The 17,652-nt window shown below is 45.0% G+C and overlaps 1 protein-coding gene across 1 annotated transcript in view; it reads left to right on the forward strand.

Annotated features, from left to right (window-relative positions):
• Positions 1-8,055: 8,055 nt before the first annotated feature.
• The window catches only part of MSN (moesin), a 72,478-nt gene continuing 62,881 nt past the window's right edge, over positions 8,056-17,652 (forward strand). Inside the window, exon 1 of the mRNA XM_086390124.1 lies at positions 8,056-8,254. Within this exon, the coding sequence (XP_086246250.1) occupies positions 8,243-8,254 (12 nt within the window). The 5' untranslated portion in view covers positions 8,056-8,242. The remainder of the gene's footprint in view (positions 8,255-17,652) is intronic.

Consider the following 17,652-nt stretch of genomic DNA (forward strand, 5'->3'; position numbering starts at 1 on the left):
TCAGAGGTCTTTTTAGCCTCACTGCTGCTAAGTCACATCTTTACCATCTTTTCCTCATGAGGTTGATTATTTGGACCCAAGCACAACAAACTGTGGAAAATTCTTAAAGAGATGGGAATACCAGACCACCTGACCTGCCTCCTGAGAAATCTATATGCAGGTCAAATAGCAACAGTTAGAACTGGACATGGAAGAACAGACTGGCTCCAAATCAGGAAAGGAGTACATCAATGCTGTATATTGTCACCCTGCTTATTTAACTTATATGCAGAGTACATCATGAGAAACACTGGGCTGGATGAAGCACAAGCTGGAATCAAGATTGCCAGGAGAAATATCAATAACCTCAGACATGCAGATGACACGACCCTTATGGCAGAAAGTGAAGAAGAACTAAAGAGCCTCTTGATTAAAGTGAAAGAGGAGAGTAAAAAAGTTGGCTTAAAACTCAACATTCAGAAAACTAAAATCATGGCCTCTGGTCCCATCACTTCATGGCAAATGGATGGGGAAACAGTGAAAACAGTGTAAGACTTTATTTTTGGGGACTCCAAAATCACTGCAGATGGTGACTGCAGCCATGAAATTAAAAGATGCTTGCTCCTTGGAAGAAAATTTATGACCAACCTAGACAGCTTATTAAAAAGCAGAGAAATTACTTTGCCAACAAAGGTCTGTCTAGTCAAAGCTTTGGTTTTTCCAATAGTCATGTATGGTTGTGAGAGTTGGACTATAAAGAAAGCTGAGTGCCGAAGAAGTGATGCTTCTGAACTGTGGTGTTGGAGAAGACTCTTAACAGTCCCTTGGACAGCAAGGAGATCCAACCAGTCCATCTTAAAGGAAATCAGTCCTGAATATTCATTGGAAGGACTGAAGCTGAAGCTGAAACTCCAATACTTTGGCTACCTGTTGTGAAGAATTGACTCCTCTGAAAAGACACTGATGCGGGGAAAGATTGAAGGCGGGAGGAGAAGGGGATGACAGAGGATGAGATGGTTGGATGGCATGACTGACTCAATGGACATGAGTTTGTGTAAACTCTGGGAGTTGGTGATGTACAGGGAGGCCTAGTGTGCTGCAGTCCATGGGGTCGCAAAGAGTCGTACATGACTGAAGGACTGAACTGGCAACTTTTACAGGGCTTCCCTGGTGGCTCAGATGGTAAAAGAATCTGCCTGCAATGCAGGGGACCCAGGTTCAATCCCTGGGTCCTTAACATCCCCTGGAGAAGGGAATGGCTACCTACTCCAGTATTCTTGCCGGAAAAATCCCATGAACAGAGAAGCCTGGCGGGCTGAAGTCAATGGGGTTGCATAGAGTTGGACAAGACTGAGCGACTAACACACACACACAACCTTTATATCTGTTATCCTTTTAATCTTTACCATCAGTCAAACTTGTCATAAACTTTTTGCATCCTGATTAACCAACCTATCCACACTTTCTCCCAGATTTTTCTGTTCCTTCTCCTCTTCCTTCTCCTACTCATCTTTCTTTCTTTTCTGCCATTTAATTCAGGCTCATTCAGAAAGTCGAATAATATAGAAAAAATGAAAGTCACTCAGTCATGTCCAACTCTTTGCGACCCCATGGACTGTAGCCTGCCAGGCTCTTCAGGTTTCCCCCATTGCAGGCAGATTCTTTACCATCTGAGCCACCAAGAAAGCCCAAGAATACTGTAGTGGATATCCCATCCCTTCTCCAGGGGATCTTCCTGCCCCAGGAATTGAACTGGGGTCTCCTGCATTGCAGGCAGATTCTTTACCAGCTGAGCTACAAGGGAATTCCTAATATAGAAATATATACATTAAGAAGTAAAAATTCTCCATTTACTCTCCACTCTAATCCCAGTCCCTGTTCCAGAGGTAGCAACCAGTATAAATTTGCTATACATCTTTCCCCTTTTCTGGGAACTTACAAATATAAACATATTTGTTGTTGTTGTTGTTCAGTTGCTCAGTTGTGTCAGACTCTTTGTGACCCCATGGACTACAGCACACCAGGCTTCCCTGTCCTTGACCATCTCCCGGAGCTTGATCAAACTCATGTCCATTGAGTTGGTGATGTCATCCAACCATCTCATTCTGTCATCCCCTTCTCCTCCTGCCTTCAATCTTTCCCAGCATCAGGGTCTTTTCCAATGAGTCGGCTCTTTGTATCAGGTAGCCAAAGTATTGCAGCTTCAGCATCAGTCCTTCCAATGAATATTCAGGACTGGTTTCCTTTAGGATGGATGGTTGGATCTCCTTGCTGTCCAAGGGACTCTCAAGAGTCTTCTCCAATACCACAGTTCAAAAGCATCAATTTTTCAGTGCTCAGCCTTCCTTAAGATCCAGCTCTCACATCCATATATGACTATTGGAAAAACCATAGCTTTGACTATATGGACCTTTGTTGCTAAAGTAATGTCTCTGCTTTTTAATATACTATCTAGATTTGTCATAGCTTTTCTTCCAAGGAGCAGGTGTCTTTAATTTCATGACTGCAGTCCTCATCTGCAGTGATTTTGGATTCCAAGAAACAGTCTGTCACTGTCCATTGTTTTCCCATCTATTTGAAATGAAGTGATAGGACCAGGTGCCATGATCTTAGTGTTTTTGAATGTTGAGTTTTAAGTCAGCTTTTTTACTCTCCTCTTTCACTTTCGTTAAGAGGCTCTTTAGTTCCTCTTCACTTTCTGCCATAAGGGTGGTAACATCTGCCTATCTGAGGTTATTGATATTTCTCCCAGCAATCTTGATTCCAGCTTGTGCTTCATTCAGTGGGGCATTTTGCATGATGTACTCTGCACATAAGTTAAATAAGCAGGGTGACATATCTAGAAACATACAGGTATTTAAATTCATAAATAGTATCATACTATTTATATCTTTCTGTGATTTCAGAGTAAATAATAATAATAAAACCTCTTTTCAGAGTAGTTCCTGCTTTTAAATGCTGAATAACATCTTGTTGTACAGATGTACCATGTATATAATCAGTCTCATAGTAATGGATTATTATAGTATTACAGTAAATGTCCTTATAGATTCCTCTTTGTGAACAATAGTGTTTCCCTAAGATAGAGTGGTAGTAAAGCATGCACACCTCCTCCACACACACAGAGCTGTGAATGAGTGGAGAAGGAGTAACAAGATAGGAATAGGAGGCTCTGTTCATTGGTCTTATCTCTTAACAGGAGAACTTGAGGCAACATAAGGGGAAACTTAGGTCTTTAGAGAATCTGAACATAATAGCAGTTGATAGGCTTGTACGGCTGGAAATAGAACAGCAGATCTCTCTCTTTAGCTGAGCAATCTATCCTGAGCTTCAAAGATGTCCTGGAAGTATGCTGTGCTACTTCCTCATGGAACACAAAGTGTGATCCCTTTCTGGGAACAACTACAGCCAAGCCTGGAATGGAGGAAAAAAGAGAAAAAGCAGCAGCTGACAAGACAAAGCAGGGTGTGGGATGGAGGCCAGATAAGCACTGCAGACTCAGGCACTACAAGAGCTAGGGGGAGGCAGAGAGCACAAGGTGGGCAGGAAAGATCAAGGGAGGGCTTTGTGCAGAGACAAGAGCAAGCACACAGGGCTGTGTGTATGCAGTGAGACTAGCCTAGCTTGAGGAGTAGAGCTTTACTGAGGAGCTGTGGGAGCAAGAGAAGCCTGCAAAGGTTAGGGTGTGTGTATGTTGGGTGGAGAGGGTCATCGGATGTTTCTGAGCATAGGTGAAGGCTGCCTTTCTGAAGATCACCAGGGTGACCATGTGCAGGATGGCCTAGTACTGCAGCCTGAAGTCAGGGAGACCAGGGAGTCAGTGAGGACTCACACAGGGCACTGGCAGTGGAGATGGGGAGAGAGAAGCTGTGAAGAACAGACAGACACACAGCAGGGCTTGGTGACCAGATGGTAGGGGGCAGGCAGAGGAAAGTTAAAGATGATGACATTATGCACACAAAGGACAGTGCTAACAGAAAAACCACCAACAGATACAGAGCCACTGGGAAGGAGAGCTCCTGGGGAGGAAGAGGGTGAGTATCCCTTGCAGAGCCTCACAGAGAACCAGGCACCTAGCAGACACCTGATCATTGCTGGAGGCATGGGAAGGATGCACAGATGAATAGTTTCCTTCTAAGTGTATCGAGTGTGAATTGTAGGTTGTTCATGGAAGGAAGGGCCATGTGCTCAGTGGGCTGTTTTCTCTCTGGGGCCCATAGGCAGACCAGCCACATAGGTATGGTTGCTGGTCACTGGCTGCTGGGGACAGGGCTGAGAGCTAGTGACTCCACTGGGAGACTGGGAGACCCTCTCTGCAGGGCTAATTTCATATTCTAAGATGACACTGGCTCAAATTGAATTGATATTGGTTGGCTGGGGGGAAAAAGCTCTCAAAAAGTTTCCAGCCTTACTACTAAGAAGCAGAGCCAGAGAGAAAATTTTTTCCCTCTCATTATGGTCCATTAGTATGATTATTAATAAATATTCAACCCAAACTCTAGTTTTTTCTTTCCAAGAAATAGGTAGAAGATGGTTAAAAGCAAGATTTCTCTACTGCTCAGGTTTTACTCTCAGCCATATTATAGCAAGAAGACTTCTTCCCTTTGGGGAGACAAGAGTATATTTTTCTGTTATTTTCTTGTTTGTGTAAAGGGCAGAGATAGCCTAATGCTTGGGCTGCTGATCCAAGGGAATTAAGAGAGAGAGAAGGACTTGGAGTGTGTAGCCTCAAGCTTATGTTTGTCCTCATCTCTCTGATACATATCTCTTCTATGAATGAAGGAGAAGAGCAACTCAGAGGCTCAGTTAATTCCTAAACCAAGCATCAGCCAAGAGCAATTACGCAGAGTTAAGCTGAAGAAATCAAATTTAGATGTAAAGAAGGACTTTCTAACAGTGATGAAAATGAAAAGCAGCCCTCTGAGTGATGGGAAACTTTCAACTGTTTACCATCCAATGGACTGGGTGGAGGAGGGGGAGGGCTTTTTTATTCAAAGTACTCCTGGCATTCAGGACTGCTCCCTACCTACTTACTCTCTGATATTGCCTCTCCTGCACTATTGTGTCCTCTGAAAAAGGAATGCAATTTAGAATACAGAAGCTTGTTTACTGCAGTGAGCTTATATCTGGAGTGGGAGGTGATTACAAGTTCAATCTCATTTCTCTCTTGAGCTTGACATAGGCTTTCACATAAATCAGCCTTATGCAGTTCCTGCTTGCCATTTCTTAACTCTCACATCCAGACTTGCTGCAGCTCTGGAACAGCCCCAGCCCCCTAGGAATCCTGAGCCTTTCCACTAGACTTCATGTATGGACCTAGAGCTCAGGTCAAATTTCTCCTTTTGTATCTCCTACTCCTGATTCAGACACCTCCACCCTAGCTTCATTGGATTCCACTTTCAGAATGTCCCTATACTGCCTCTCATCTAGTTTTACTGCTTAAAAAAAATTGCCTGTTCCTCCTTGAACTTTGAATTTAACTCTTCTAAAAACCCAGGTGTCTTCACACTTCTTATTTCCCTTACCCAGCCAACATATGAGGGGATGTTTAGCCCTTATTTTCACGTCTTCTCTCTACAAACACTGGCATAAACCTCATCATATCTGAATCTAATTCTTGAGATTACTTTGGCCCCAATAAGATTGAGCTAACTCGATTCACATGGGATCATGGTAGGGTGCAGGGTGGATGGGAGGGTTCAGAAGTTCTGACCATACAGGTATGACATATTTTACAAAGAGGTAAAAACAAAGGTGTGTTTCGATGGCCATCCTGAAGAACAAGAGAGCACCTCAGCTTCCTCTGCTCTGCTTTGGAGACATGGAGATATCAAATATAGGTCCCTCCTAGCCAGGAGGTTTCAAGTCTAAACTTCAAACAATGTTCAGTTGCTTGACTGTAATCACCATACCAAGATTCTGTCTGATAAAGTAGGGGCGGCACTACTCTTCTGGTTCTAGTCTTCAAAAAGTCTTGCTTGTATTATGGAAACAGCTTAACTGGGTTCTTCGTCTTCTCTATCACTTCTGAATCCATTCTCCACACTGGTTGCCAGATCTTGAATAAGTTCTTTCCTCTTTTGGATCCTCAGTTCCCTTGACCTGAATGGGGTCTAGACTAAACACTCACTGATAGCCTATGTTTTCCTCCCATTCCCCACCCTTCTTCTCCCCAGGGGGCCAACCACCTCCTCCTCTCTCAGCCTCTCTTTCCATCAACCTCCTTAACGTCCTAACCCTTTGACTTCCTTCCCCTCACTTGAACTCCTGAGTCTCTTTTCCCTTTAATACTGTGTTCAGATGCTTGACATTCCCTAACCAGGTCTCTCTCTCTTGTGTGTGTGTGTGTTTGGGGCATGGCATGTGGGGAATGACACACAGGGACTTTCCACTTTCCAGGATGGATAATGAAAGTTGGAGTTTCCAATCAACTTCCCCTCCCCTTTTAAGCACTTAGCCTAGTTCTAGGCCCCTGTAGGCTCTAGAATATGAATGAAGAAATCAGTGAGTTCCTTGAACTACTGGAGGAAAAGGGCCACTGCAGTGTCAAGGAATGTGATTGATGTCATTGCTACCCATGCTGCTGAGGCTTTCTGGGGTGTGCTGCCCTTCCTTGGGTCAACTGCTCAGCTCCAGAAAATGGTTTGGGCAGGGAACTTTGCTTACCCTAACACTTATCAATGAATCTTGACAGCAGTGGGAGAAGCTGAGGCACATTGACACATGGACCCTGTTGAGCTGGGAAAGCAGAGGAGTAGAGAATAAGACTGCTGATTCCTGAGAGAAAATGCAAAGCCAGTCCTTATGCAACACTGCTAGACTCATCTATTGTCCTAGGAAGTTTACTTCCTTTCTTATCCTTTTATAACGTCAGACTGGGAAAGGACCTTGGAAGCCCAAGAGTTCAGCCCTTTCTTGTTACAGAAGGGGAACCTCAAGCCCAAAGAGGGGACGGGGCTTACCCAAGGCTACACAGTGGTCAGAGAGGGAGTTAATGGCAAAGCTATGACTAAAATCCAGGTGTTGTGACCATCCCTCCCAAATATCTTTTTCACTGCCTCAAGCTGGTTCATCATTCCTGAGGTATACATTGCCCTACCTCACAAAAAATACTCAGACCATGCCTCCACACAGTTACCAGTGGATATGAGAAAGGATAACTATGGCCCATCACTTTCAAACTAAAGCTCAGACTTAACTAGATGACTGTTACAGTCTAGAACACCTCTATGTTGGGATTCTGTGAACTTGAAAAGAAGCAGGAAGGGTTCTGGCAGATGTATCTCAAAGGAATGCACTAGGGTGTATCTAACCTGGTGGAATTATCAGAAAGTGAATCACATATCAGTAAATATGTTGCAGTGGGGCTACAGGATCAGGATTTCAGAAAGTTGGAGACTGGGATTTGAAGGAAGGAAACTGAATAGAGGACAGATATAGGAAAAAGGAGCCCATTTTTGATAAAAAATGAGGATTGAGCAAGGATGGGGACAAACTATGATGGGAAAAGTCATACAGAATTCCGCAGAAGAGAACTGATGAAGCGTTGGAGAAGCTGAGGCAGGTTAGCCAAGAGAAGAGAAGTTTCAGATGTACAGGGGATCTTCAGATCTCTGAGGAGTTGTTTGGGAGAGTGGTAGATTTGTGTGGCCTCAGTTGAGATCCATAGGCGGAACCACAGAAGAGTTCAGATACATGCAGGAAGAACTTTTGGAGAGTCAGAGCCATTTTGACAGGTCTTGAACTCCAATTAGTTTAAAGTTGCAGTCAGGGCTGTAAGCCTCTTTCCAGGGTGCGGCCTAGGGCCCAGCCCTACTTGGGAGGTGGGGCCGGATGGCCCGGATGCGAAGGACCAAGGTCTGTGAAGGGAGTGAGAGAGGAGGCAGGCAGGCCCGGGTGAGGGCTGGGATCCCCTACTGAGGCGCCCAGGCCCAGCCAGGCCCCCAAGTAGCTGGTGTGGCCGGGCAGGGCTGGTCTGGGCGGGGCGAGGCTGGCGGTCGGCTAGAAGGCGGGCGCGAGGGCGGGGAGCGGCGCGGAAGCCCGGCCACATAAAGGAGCGGGCGGTACGACGGGGGCGGCTCTTTCCTGGGTGGGGTTTGTGAAGTCGTGGCCCGTTAGCAGGAAGCCGAGCAGTCGTCCCGACGCTAGAGAGAGACCCAATCCGAGCCCCCAGTCCCCGGAGTCAGCCGTGTGTACTGCGTGCTCAGCGCCGTCCGACAGCTCCCGGCCAAACTTCGCCAACTCTGCTGCCTTTGTCGCCACCATGCCCAAGACGGTGAGTGTCTGGGGTGGGCGCTGCCGGCCTTGGGGGCTCTTGCTGACCCTCGTAGCGCTTCGCGGATGGCCGGGGGCTTGGCCAGCCACGCGTCGGGTCGCGCCGCCGCGCCCTCGGCGGAGGCCTGGAGCAGGGAAGGCTAGGGGCGGAGTCCGGCTCTGGCGCGTCCTCGAGTGTAGAGGGGTCCCGGGGTAGAAGTGTGGGCCGGGCGGGGCCGGCCTCTTTCTCAGATTCTAGTTCCTTGTGTCTGGAATGCCACAGTAGGGAAGGTTTCCTTAAGGGCCCAAGGTCTCTTTTTACCCACGATGGGCCCTGGGCGCAGGGGAGAGAATTCTGATCCAGAGGAAAACAGTTACCTCAGTCCAGGAATTGGCGCTTTTATGGGGCCAGGCTGCCTCAGACCAGGATGGGCCATGGGAACCGAGAAGCAAGTAGGAGGGTGGGAGCTGCTCAGGGCGGATCCCGCACCCCCTACTCACCTTTCCCACAGCCTCCCCAGACAGCTTCAGCTGTTTCCCACTAGAAGAGGAGAGTTGTGGATGGACTCAACGAGGCCACTTACTCTTGCCCAGGAGCGCTAACAATTCACTAGACACCAGTCTGAAGGGAGGGAAGAAGACTTTGAGAAGAAGACTGGTTTTTTCCTTCTCTTCACTTGCCAAATCCCTGCCTTTCCCATTACTCACGGGCTATTTCCTCCTGTCTACTCCAGACTGTTCTGTGAGGTGTGGACTCTTCTGTGGGGCCACACCTTTCTAGAGTGGTGGTAGCTTCTAGGATCTGGTCTCCACCCCACTGTTTTGAGAAGAGAAGACGCCTCCTGGGAGTGGGGCCTAGGGGGGCCGGATGCCCAGGAGGGAGGGGGGAGGGATGTGCCTGAATAATGAGCCCTGCTTGCTTTTGTGCAAGTCATGCCAAATGGCTGCTGAGGCCCTTCCCTTGCTCTGGAAGGCTGGGTGACCACCCTGGCTTGAGTCCCTTAGGCCAAGCAGCTTGTTGCACTGGCTTAGGCTACGCAGTTCTGCCGGACCCTTCTTCTGAGGACAGCCTGAGCCTTGTAGAACTGAGATAGTGACTAGCAGTGGTGGGAAGGACTGAGGGTCCCTAAAAGAAAGGGGTGGGGGACAGTACTTTGGGTGTGTGCTGAGCTTTGGTTGCCACGTTGCTGTGTTCCAGCCTTACTGCCAAGTGATTCTTTCCTTTCCAGAACCCTGTCCTTCAGAAACAGCAAGTTTTCAACAAGTGTATACTCCCACCATCTTCATCTTTTCATTGCTCATGGTTTTATGACATGGGGCTTTTCCACACACTCCCCACCCCCATACCACATACACACAAAGTGAGAGAGAATGGTTTTGAAAAAAGAGGGAGTGGGGGAAAAGTCTCTGCTTTACAGAGGATTATAAAAATCCTTCCAGGACCCTCTCTTTGGTTTTATCTCTGTGGTTGACTCCTTGGCTCTTCTTCAGATGTGTCTTTGCCTAAATAGGCATGTGGATCTCTGGGAATTGACTGTGCCCTGCAACACATGTGGCATCTCTCATCCTCAGTTCTGAAATATCTTCTTATTTAAATACAACTTTAATGTGCCTGGAAATGATTTCAAAGTTATCTAAACCACCATATCTCAGTGAAAAGTGACAAGGAAGACAGCATGGTGATCTTCCTGTTGTGGAGAGAGATTGGAGTATGAGCTGTTGGACGTCAGGCCTAGGGTAGTGAAAGTATTTTTATGCAGACTGACTGAAACTTGAATCATGCTGGAAGGAGAGGGCTACATTTTGATAGACTGGAAGCTTTAGAGAATTTCCCATGCTTTTTGCTTCAAAGAAAGGTTAACTTAGGAGAAACAACTGTATTATGCCTGTTAAGACCATGGAATCTTAACCTGAAAAGGGATCTCACACACTATCTAGTAGATCTCTCTCCCTCTCTCTCTCTCTCTCTCTCTCTCTCTTTTAACTAATGAGGATATTTAGGCCTAACAGGAAAGGACCTACCACCTAAGGGCACATGATGACAGAATCAAGATTGGGGTCCATGCTTCTTGATGCTCATCCCATTGACCTTCTATTCTCACTCACTGAAGTATTATTGAAGTTGAGCCCCTTCTTTTGCTCAAAGCAAATTGACCTTTATTTTCAGGTCTTTCTGGTCCTTAGATAAAAGGAAGTGGATGATTTGGGCAGAGTAACTAATGTTGGTATTTGTGTGGTCTCCTGGTGAGAGTTCCAGGTGTCACCAGGTGCCTCCTGTTACTTTTCCCATTCCTTATCCCGCTGTTGAGGTATCCAGGGGCACACTTCTAGTTCACTGCATACCAGCTAGTAACTTTAATGAAGGGAGAAAATTCCTTATTTCCCATTCCTTCTTCACTAGCGTGTGTTTGTGCACACTCGGTCACTAAGTCATGTCCGACTCTTTGCAACCCCATGGACTGTAGCCTGCCAGACTCCTCTGTCCATGGAATTTTTCAGGCAAGAATACTGGAGTAGGTTGCCATTTCCTCCTCTAGGGGATATTTCCAACCCAGAGATCAAACCCACATCTCCTCCGTCTCCCTCATTGGCAGGAAGATTCCTTTACCACTGAGCCATCTGGGAAGCCTATTTCACTAGTGTGCTTTAGGCTACTTCTGGAGCATGACAGATAAGGAAGATAGTGGAAAAATCAATTCATTCATTCATATGAACCATGTCTACAGTCTGTCCAGGCTTGGTTTCACTTTTACAGCCCATTTTCTCCCTTAGTCACCTATCTCCCTTTAAATCTGTTAAAACATGCCTTTCTGCATCCCTGCCCCCAACCAACTCTTGTATTCTGTGCCTCTACTTGCCAGTTTCCTGAGTCTACTTTAAGTAACCAGAATACAGAAGCTTATTAACTGCCATCTATACTTTGATGATGATAAGACAGTTGTTAAAAAAAAAAAAAGTTTTCTCCCCTCTACCCTCTTTAACTTTTTTTTTAGATCACAAAGTCTTTGGGACTCTGTATTCCCTAAAAAGTGACTGTTTTGAATTTTCAGGGTGTTCCTGAGTTTTTGGTTTATTGTTCTCATGGCAAAAGTGAGACCCATAATGACCTAGAATGATGCAGTAAGTCAGTAGAGAGGATAAGATTTAAATCTGTGACTTAGTTACAGGATCATTTTTTGGTAAAACCTCTTCAGTTTGTTGAGTTTTTAGCTCTAACTCAAGGGAAAGGTGATCAAATGGTCATTGATGGGACCATCCATATGAGCAAATGTAAAGAACCCAGTTCCTTAAAGTATTTGAGGGCTTCAGGGTCTGCATTCAGCTAAATTTTAACAGGGGCATGTGGACTGTTTATTCTGCCATTCCTGGCATTGCTTGAGCCACTCGAGTGGCACTAAAGTGGTACTTGGTGAATAGAAGGCAGAATATCAGTCTTTTAACCCTTGAATCAGCCCTGCCCGTAGACTTCAGGGGTGGACAAGGGATCAGGAATGGAGGTTGTGTGAGAGATTGACTCTTTGGATCCTGCATCTATCTTTCCACTTCTTTGGTTCTCCAGTTCACTTAGCCCTCTGTGAAAGTTTAGATGGTAGAGCAGAAACCATCTTGGAGATTTCCTTTAGGATTTTTCTTCAATAGCTCTCTGGGCAGAGATGGGCTAGTGGGGCAGGAGAGCCCTTGTGGGACCCTCAAAGGTACCAGCTAATCTATATCCTATCATCTTAGGCTTGGGGAAGGGAAGGCTGCTCTGTGAGTAGGTGACAGATGGTATGGATCATAGGTCTACTAACTCTTCATTATTATCTAGCTGACTATAACAGTAGTTTGTTTTAAGGGTGTTCTCACTTTTCTCTTTCTCCTCTCAGGAGATTGCTGTACTGAATGATAGAGCTGGAAGGGACATTTAGAGGTCATTTGTTCTATTTCTCTGACTCCAATTCCAATTCTCTCTGGATAGGCTCAGTTGACAGCTAGATTTACTCTGAAATTATTCTAACAGTGTTACTTGGCAACAGTATATCTAGGTCCCTTTGTGTCTTCTGGGAGTCCCCCTCACTGGAATTACAAGACTTAAGGTCCTTAGAAGGGAGAATATCTGGCTACCCACACTACTCGGATTGGGTCTTTCCTGTTTAAGCTGGTGACAATTGGCATCATTACAGATTGGGAGCAGTCTGTTTCTGATATTTCAAAGATAGAACTGAGTTTATCATGTGTATCTTTCCCAACTCAGGATATTTTCTCCCTGCTACCTCACTCTATTCTTCTGCCCCCAAAGAAAAAACGGTATAAAGGTAGTTTCTTTTGGGTGCAGTCTGTTGGTCAAGTAAAAGAGGTAGTCTTATTATGATTGACTGGTTTTGCTGTTCATCCTTCCTCCTATTTCATACTTGATAGAGCTGAAAAAGTTTTCAGTTCCAGGTTCTGATTTGTGTTATAGGAGCAGTCACTTGGAGGGTTAGCTTAGGATTGCATTAATTTGGAAGGTGAGTGTTGGGAAATGGCAGGTAACACTGACTTGATAGTTTTCCTTCTTCTTCCATGTAAGAAGGACATATTCCCTGACCTTAGTTAAGTGATCCAAATGAAGTGGGCCTTTATGCAGGTTCTTTCTTCAGGCCCTCAGTCTCCAACTTGTCATAAGAGAACTGTACTAGTAATAGATACACTCTAGGGATGCTAAAGCTGAAACTCCAATATTTGGCCACCTCATGGGAAGAGTTGACTCACTGGAAAAGACCCTGATGCTGGGAGGGATTGGGGGCAGGAGGAGAAGGGGACGACAGAGGATGAGATGGCTGGATGGCATTACCGACTCGATGGACATGAGTTTGAGTGAACTCCGGGAGTTGGTGATGGACAGGGAGGCCTGGCGTGCCGCAATTCATGGGGTCGCAAAGAGTTGGACACGACTGAGCAACTGAACTGAACTGAACTGAGGGACCCTTCTAGTATTGATGCTCTTTTATAAGTTGAGAAATTTTTTTGGATATTGTCATTTATTATAGAGAAATATTTATCATAAATTAAGTAACTCCCTCAGTTTGATCTTATTTTCTTTTTGTAAGTACATCTGTCCATGGAATTCTCCAGGCAAGAACACTGGAGTGGGTAGCCATTCCCTTCTCCCGGGGATCTTTCTGATCCAGGAATTGAACCCAGGTCTCCTACATTGCAGACAGATTCTTTACCACCTGAACCACCAAGGAAGCCCCTACTGATGCTCTTGAAAGCCTTGATGGTACAGCCCTCAGGCCTCCCATTTTTGTGTCTTCTTCCTTCAGACATTGTTTCCTTAAATTTTGAGTGCCTTCTTTGTACCAGGAAGTGTGCTAGGCTATGCTGAGAATACAGTTGAAGAGCAGTTGCTAAAAGGTATTTTCTTGTCCCCTTACACCTCTGGAGTGTTGTTTCTTCCTGGGTACTGGGTTCAGAATAGAGAGCTTCTAGCATTGGAGTTGGTTTGTCTCATTAGTAGCTCTGACATGAACACTGGCATGAGTGTTCTGGGCCATTTCTTCTTGATTCTATGGAGGGGAAAGGGCTATATCTATGTAGGGAACAAGAAAGAAACCAACTGAGAGTATATTGTAAAGATTGGGGTTGACCTAGGAGCCTCAAACACCGAAAACTTGATGGATTTCCCCTCTTTTCTTCTCACTGCCTGCCTGAAGCATAGCTCCTCCCTGCCTGTCTCCTGCCCTGCGCCCACACCCCCAGTTCTGCTGAGAGGCTAGGAAGCTACTGAGTTATGTTTCAAGTTTACTTTAACCTCAAGTGTGGTGGTTAGATATTCTGGTAGACAGTGAGGAGGTAGTGGGCATAAACCAACCTCTTAAGGTATCTACCACCAGTGCACTGAGGGCTGGCTATTGTGGGGTACAGCATTTCAAATGCATCTGTACTTAGGATGACCCAGAGCTTCCTTAGCCTTAAGTTGTTTCCCTTTTAGCTGATTGTTCTGAGTGGTCTGGGTTTCTCACAGAAGTGTTTTGAATCACAGAGTAAATGAGCTGGCCTTGAAACTTTTTAGTTTAAGTTTAGTTTATATTTTATTTTATTTTTTTTAATTTAGACAATGTTTCATTTTTATTTTTATTTTATTTATTTTTTCTTTTTTTAATTTAATTTTTTAACTTTACAATATTGTATTGGTTTTGCCATATATCAACATGAATCCGCCACAGGTATACATGTGTTCACCAAAGCCCAGGAAAGAGAAGTGATTTGAATGAATTGATAATAGAGCTGTGGACTAAAATTCAACTTGTCTGACTCCAGATAGGTGGGAAATATTAAATGTCTGCCTTTTAAATGGAACTCACTGCAAGATATTCAGCATTTTCTTCTTTTGTGCTATGGGTGACCAGAGACTGGACTGTAGTGTTAAAATGGTCCTGAGAGCAAGTCCTTCTGTGTATGTAGTGCTTATCTCAAAGGTTACTTTGGAGATAATCTGGATGGTTCAGGCTCTGACCTTGCTTTTGGGATTCTTTGTAGCACTTCCCAGGAAGGTAAGTGTTTTGCTTTGACTGTGAAGCATGGTAGAAAGTAGATATGTGCACAGAAAGGAGGTAAGGAGAGAAGACTAGCTATGTTTTCCTGCTTGCAACTAGGCTTCACTGTCGTAAGAGTCTTTATTGCTGCTGCTGCTGCTAAGTCGTTTTAGTCGTGTCCGATTCTGTGCAACCCCATAGATGGCAGCCCACCAGGCTCCCCCATCCCTGGGATTCTCCAGGCAAGAACACTGGAGTGGCTTGCCATTTCCTTCTCCAATGCGTGAAAGTGAAAAGTGAAAGTGAAGTCGCTCAGTCGTGTCCGACTCTTAGCTACCCCATGGACTGCAGCCTACCAGGCTCCTCCATCCATGGGATTTTCCAGGCAAGAGTACTGGAATGAGGTGCCATTGCCTTTTGTTCAGGGTCACATGAAGTTTGTAACAGTATTGAAAGGAGAACTTGACTTTCCTGATTCCCAAGTTAGTGGTGTCTCACTGGACTTGCCTGACTTGAAAGGATGATGACTCTTTTTACTCATGGGACACCAACATCCAGAGAATTGGCTCTGTGGTGATTACATTAACAGTATGACCACAATGCCACAATGGAGTTCCCCTAAATAGCTTCTGCTGCAGCAGGTTTCAGTCAGTGGGTGACTCAGTTCTTCTGGGGCCTCAGAATGACTTTTTCCTCTTCCTGCCTGCCCCTCACCCAAATTCCCCGCTTTCTCTTTGCCATTTAAAATTTTGATCTCTGACCTCTTTGTATTCTCAGTGGTCCAGCTTGACATGTTCCTTGAGTTAGGAGAATATTATGGTACTTTCTTTCACTTTGGTGACAATATTTGAATACAAACTGGAGTCTCCTGACCTCAACTCTCACTACTTATCTCTAGGTTTTGTAGGCCAGACCCAATGAAGGTGCAGGCGTGCTCAGTCATGTCCAACTCTTTGCGACCCTGTGGACTGTAGCCTGCCAAGCTCCTCTGTCCATGGTATTTTCCAGGCAAGAATACTAAAATGAGTTTCCATTTCCTACTCCAGGAGATCTTCCTGACCTAGGGATCAAACCCCTGTCTCTTGCATCTCCTAAATTGGCAGGCAAATTCTTTACTGCTGCACCACTAGGAAGCCCCCCAGTGAAGGTAGCTAGCCAAAAAAGGACTTTTCAGGCCTTTACAGAAAGGGGAATATAGAGTATTGGTGAAAAACATAAACTCTGGAACCAAATTGCTTGGATTCAGATCCCAGCTCTGTGACCAACTGTTAATAGTTTTGTAGCCTTGGGCAAGTTGCTTAACTTCTGTGCTTCATTTTCCTCAACTGTAAAGTTGAAGATACCTATCTGATAGGGTTGTTTAAGGATTAAATGGGGTAAGTTTCTATAAAGGGCTTCTATACTGTGGCCAGTATCTAATCAGTGCTATGCAAATGTTATTATTATTTATGGAACTAACCCTCTGCTGGGCTTCCCTCATGGCTCAGAGGTTAAAGCATCTGCCTGGAATGCGGGAGACCTGGGTTCGATCCCTGGGTTGGGAAGATCCCCTGGAGAAGGAAATGGCAACCCACTCCAGTACTCTTGCCTGGAGAATCCCATGGAGGGAGGGGCCTGGTAGGCTACAGTCCACGGGGTCACAAAGAGTCGGACACGACTGAGCGACTTTCACTTTAGATCTATTTACCTGGAGATTTAGGGCGAACTCACTAAAACACAGTTTGAAAAAATGTATACATGGCATTTTCTATAGATTTTGAGAAGGGAGTTTATTGGGACATAAACAGGGCCTTGAAGGGTGTATACCCTCGAGGGCAATGGCTGTTCTGAGGGGGACAGTGACAGTTTCCATATGTGGGTGTAAACCAAGTGGCCCTAGGCCACACTGTTCTCTTAAAAATGAGTTTGCCTGAAACGAAGGAAGGCTTGATGTGCTGAAGTGAGGGGAGGATTCCCTTGTGTTGCGATTGTGGTAGATTGAAAAGTGACCAAGCCTGATAGGTATGCCTGATAGATATGTCATTTTCTGGTGAGGACTCAGCTGTACTATCTGGGCCTTTAAACTTGGAGAAAGGATCTTTTGGGTGACTTTCAAAAAATAGCTCTTTGTCTGTGCCTGATGATAGAAGCATATTGGATGCTCCTATCAGTGGGCTTTTTGTGATATAAGGTTAGTGTTGACATAGTTCCTAGGCCAGTGGTATGGTGACCTACCACTGTGTTAGCTTAGTAGTATTGTTTTGCCAGGTAGCTACTATGATTGGTGACTTCAAAAGTTGAAGTTTCTTTCTGTGCTTGGTGACCCTTCTACTTTGTAGGAATTTGATAGATACTTTGTATGGCCAGGATATCAATCAGAGTCTAATGAGTGAAAAATTGAGGTGTGGACATTTGATCGTATGTAACAATAACAAAGTATAATCATGAGAAATCTTTTCCTGTATATTTATTTGGCAGATAGGAGGGGGAATAAGGCATACCTATCAGGCCTGGTCAGCATTTCTTTCCTATCTTTAGTCTTGGCCTCCCTTAAATACCTGGGAAAGTTTAAGGCTCATTTTCCTCCAGTGAAGTATGTATAGATAAGGTTCCTAATCTTACTGTGTTGGTGTAATCTGCCTCTTACCCCTCCCACCTCCCTGTTCTTTTTCAGAAATCTCAGCCTGAAGGTTAGATAAGTATACAAAGATGTTTTAACCTGTTGTAATCTCTGACTGGGGTTGATTAATCTGTGGTATGGAGTTGGGGGTTGGGGGTCAAAGTAATAGTCCATTTGGGTGTCATTAGTTAAGCTATACAAACCTTTGGTATTTTCAAAAGTTTTAAGTGAGCTAATCTTCTCTCCAAATATACTCACGGATATTCCTGGGAGGTTGACTAATCCACAGAAGTTCCCTTGTTGAGACCAGAAGTCATTTTTACC

This window comes from Bos grunniens, chromosome X, assembly GCF_055505025.1.
Source record: "Bos grunniens cultivar Pamir isolate PY7600 chromosome X, Bosgru_T2T1.0, whole genome shotgun sequence".
NCBI lineage: Eukaryota > Metazoa > Chordata > Mammalia > Artiodactyla > Bovidae > Bos > Bos grunniens.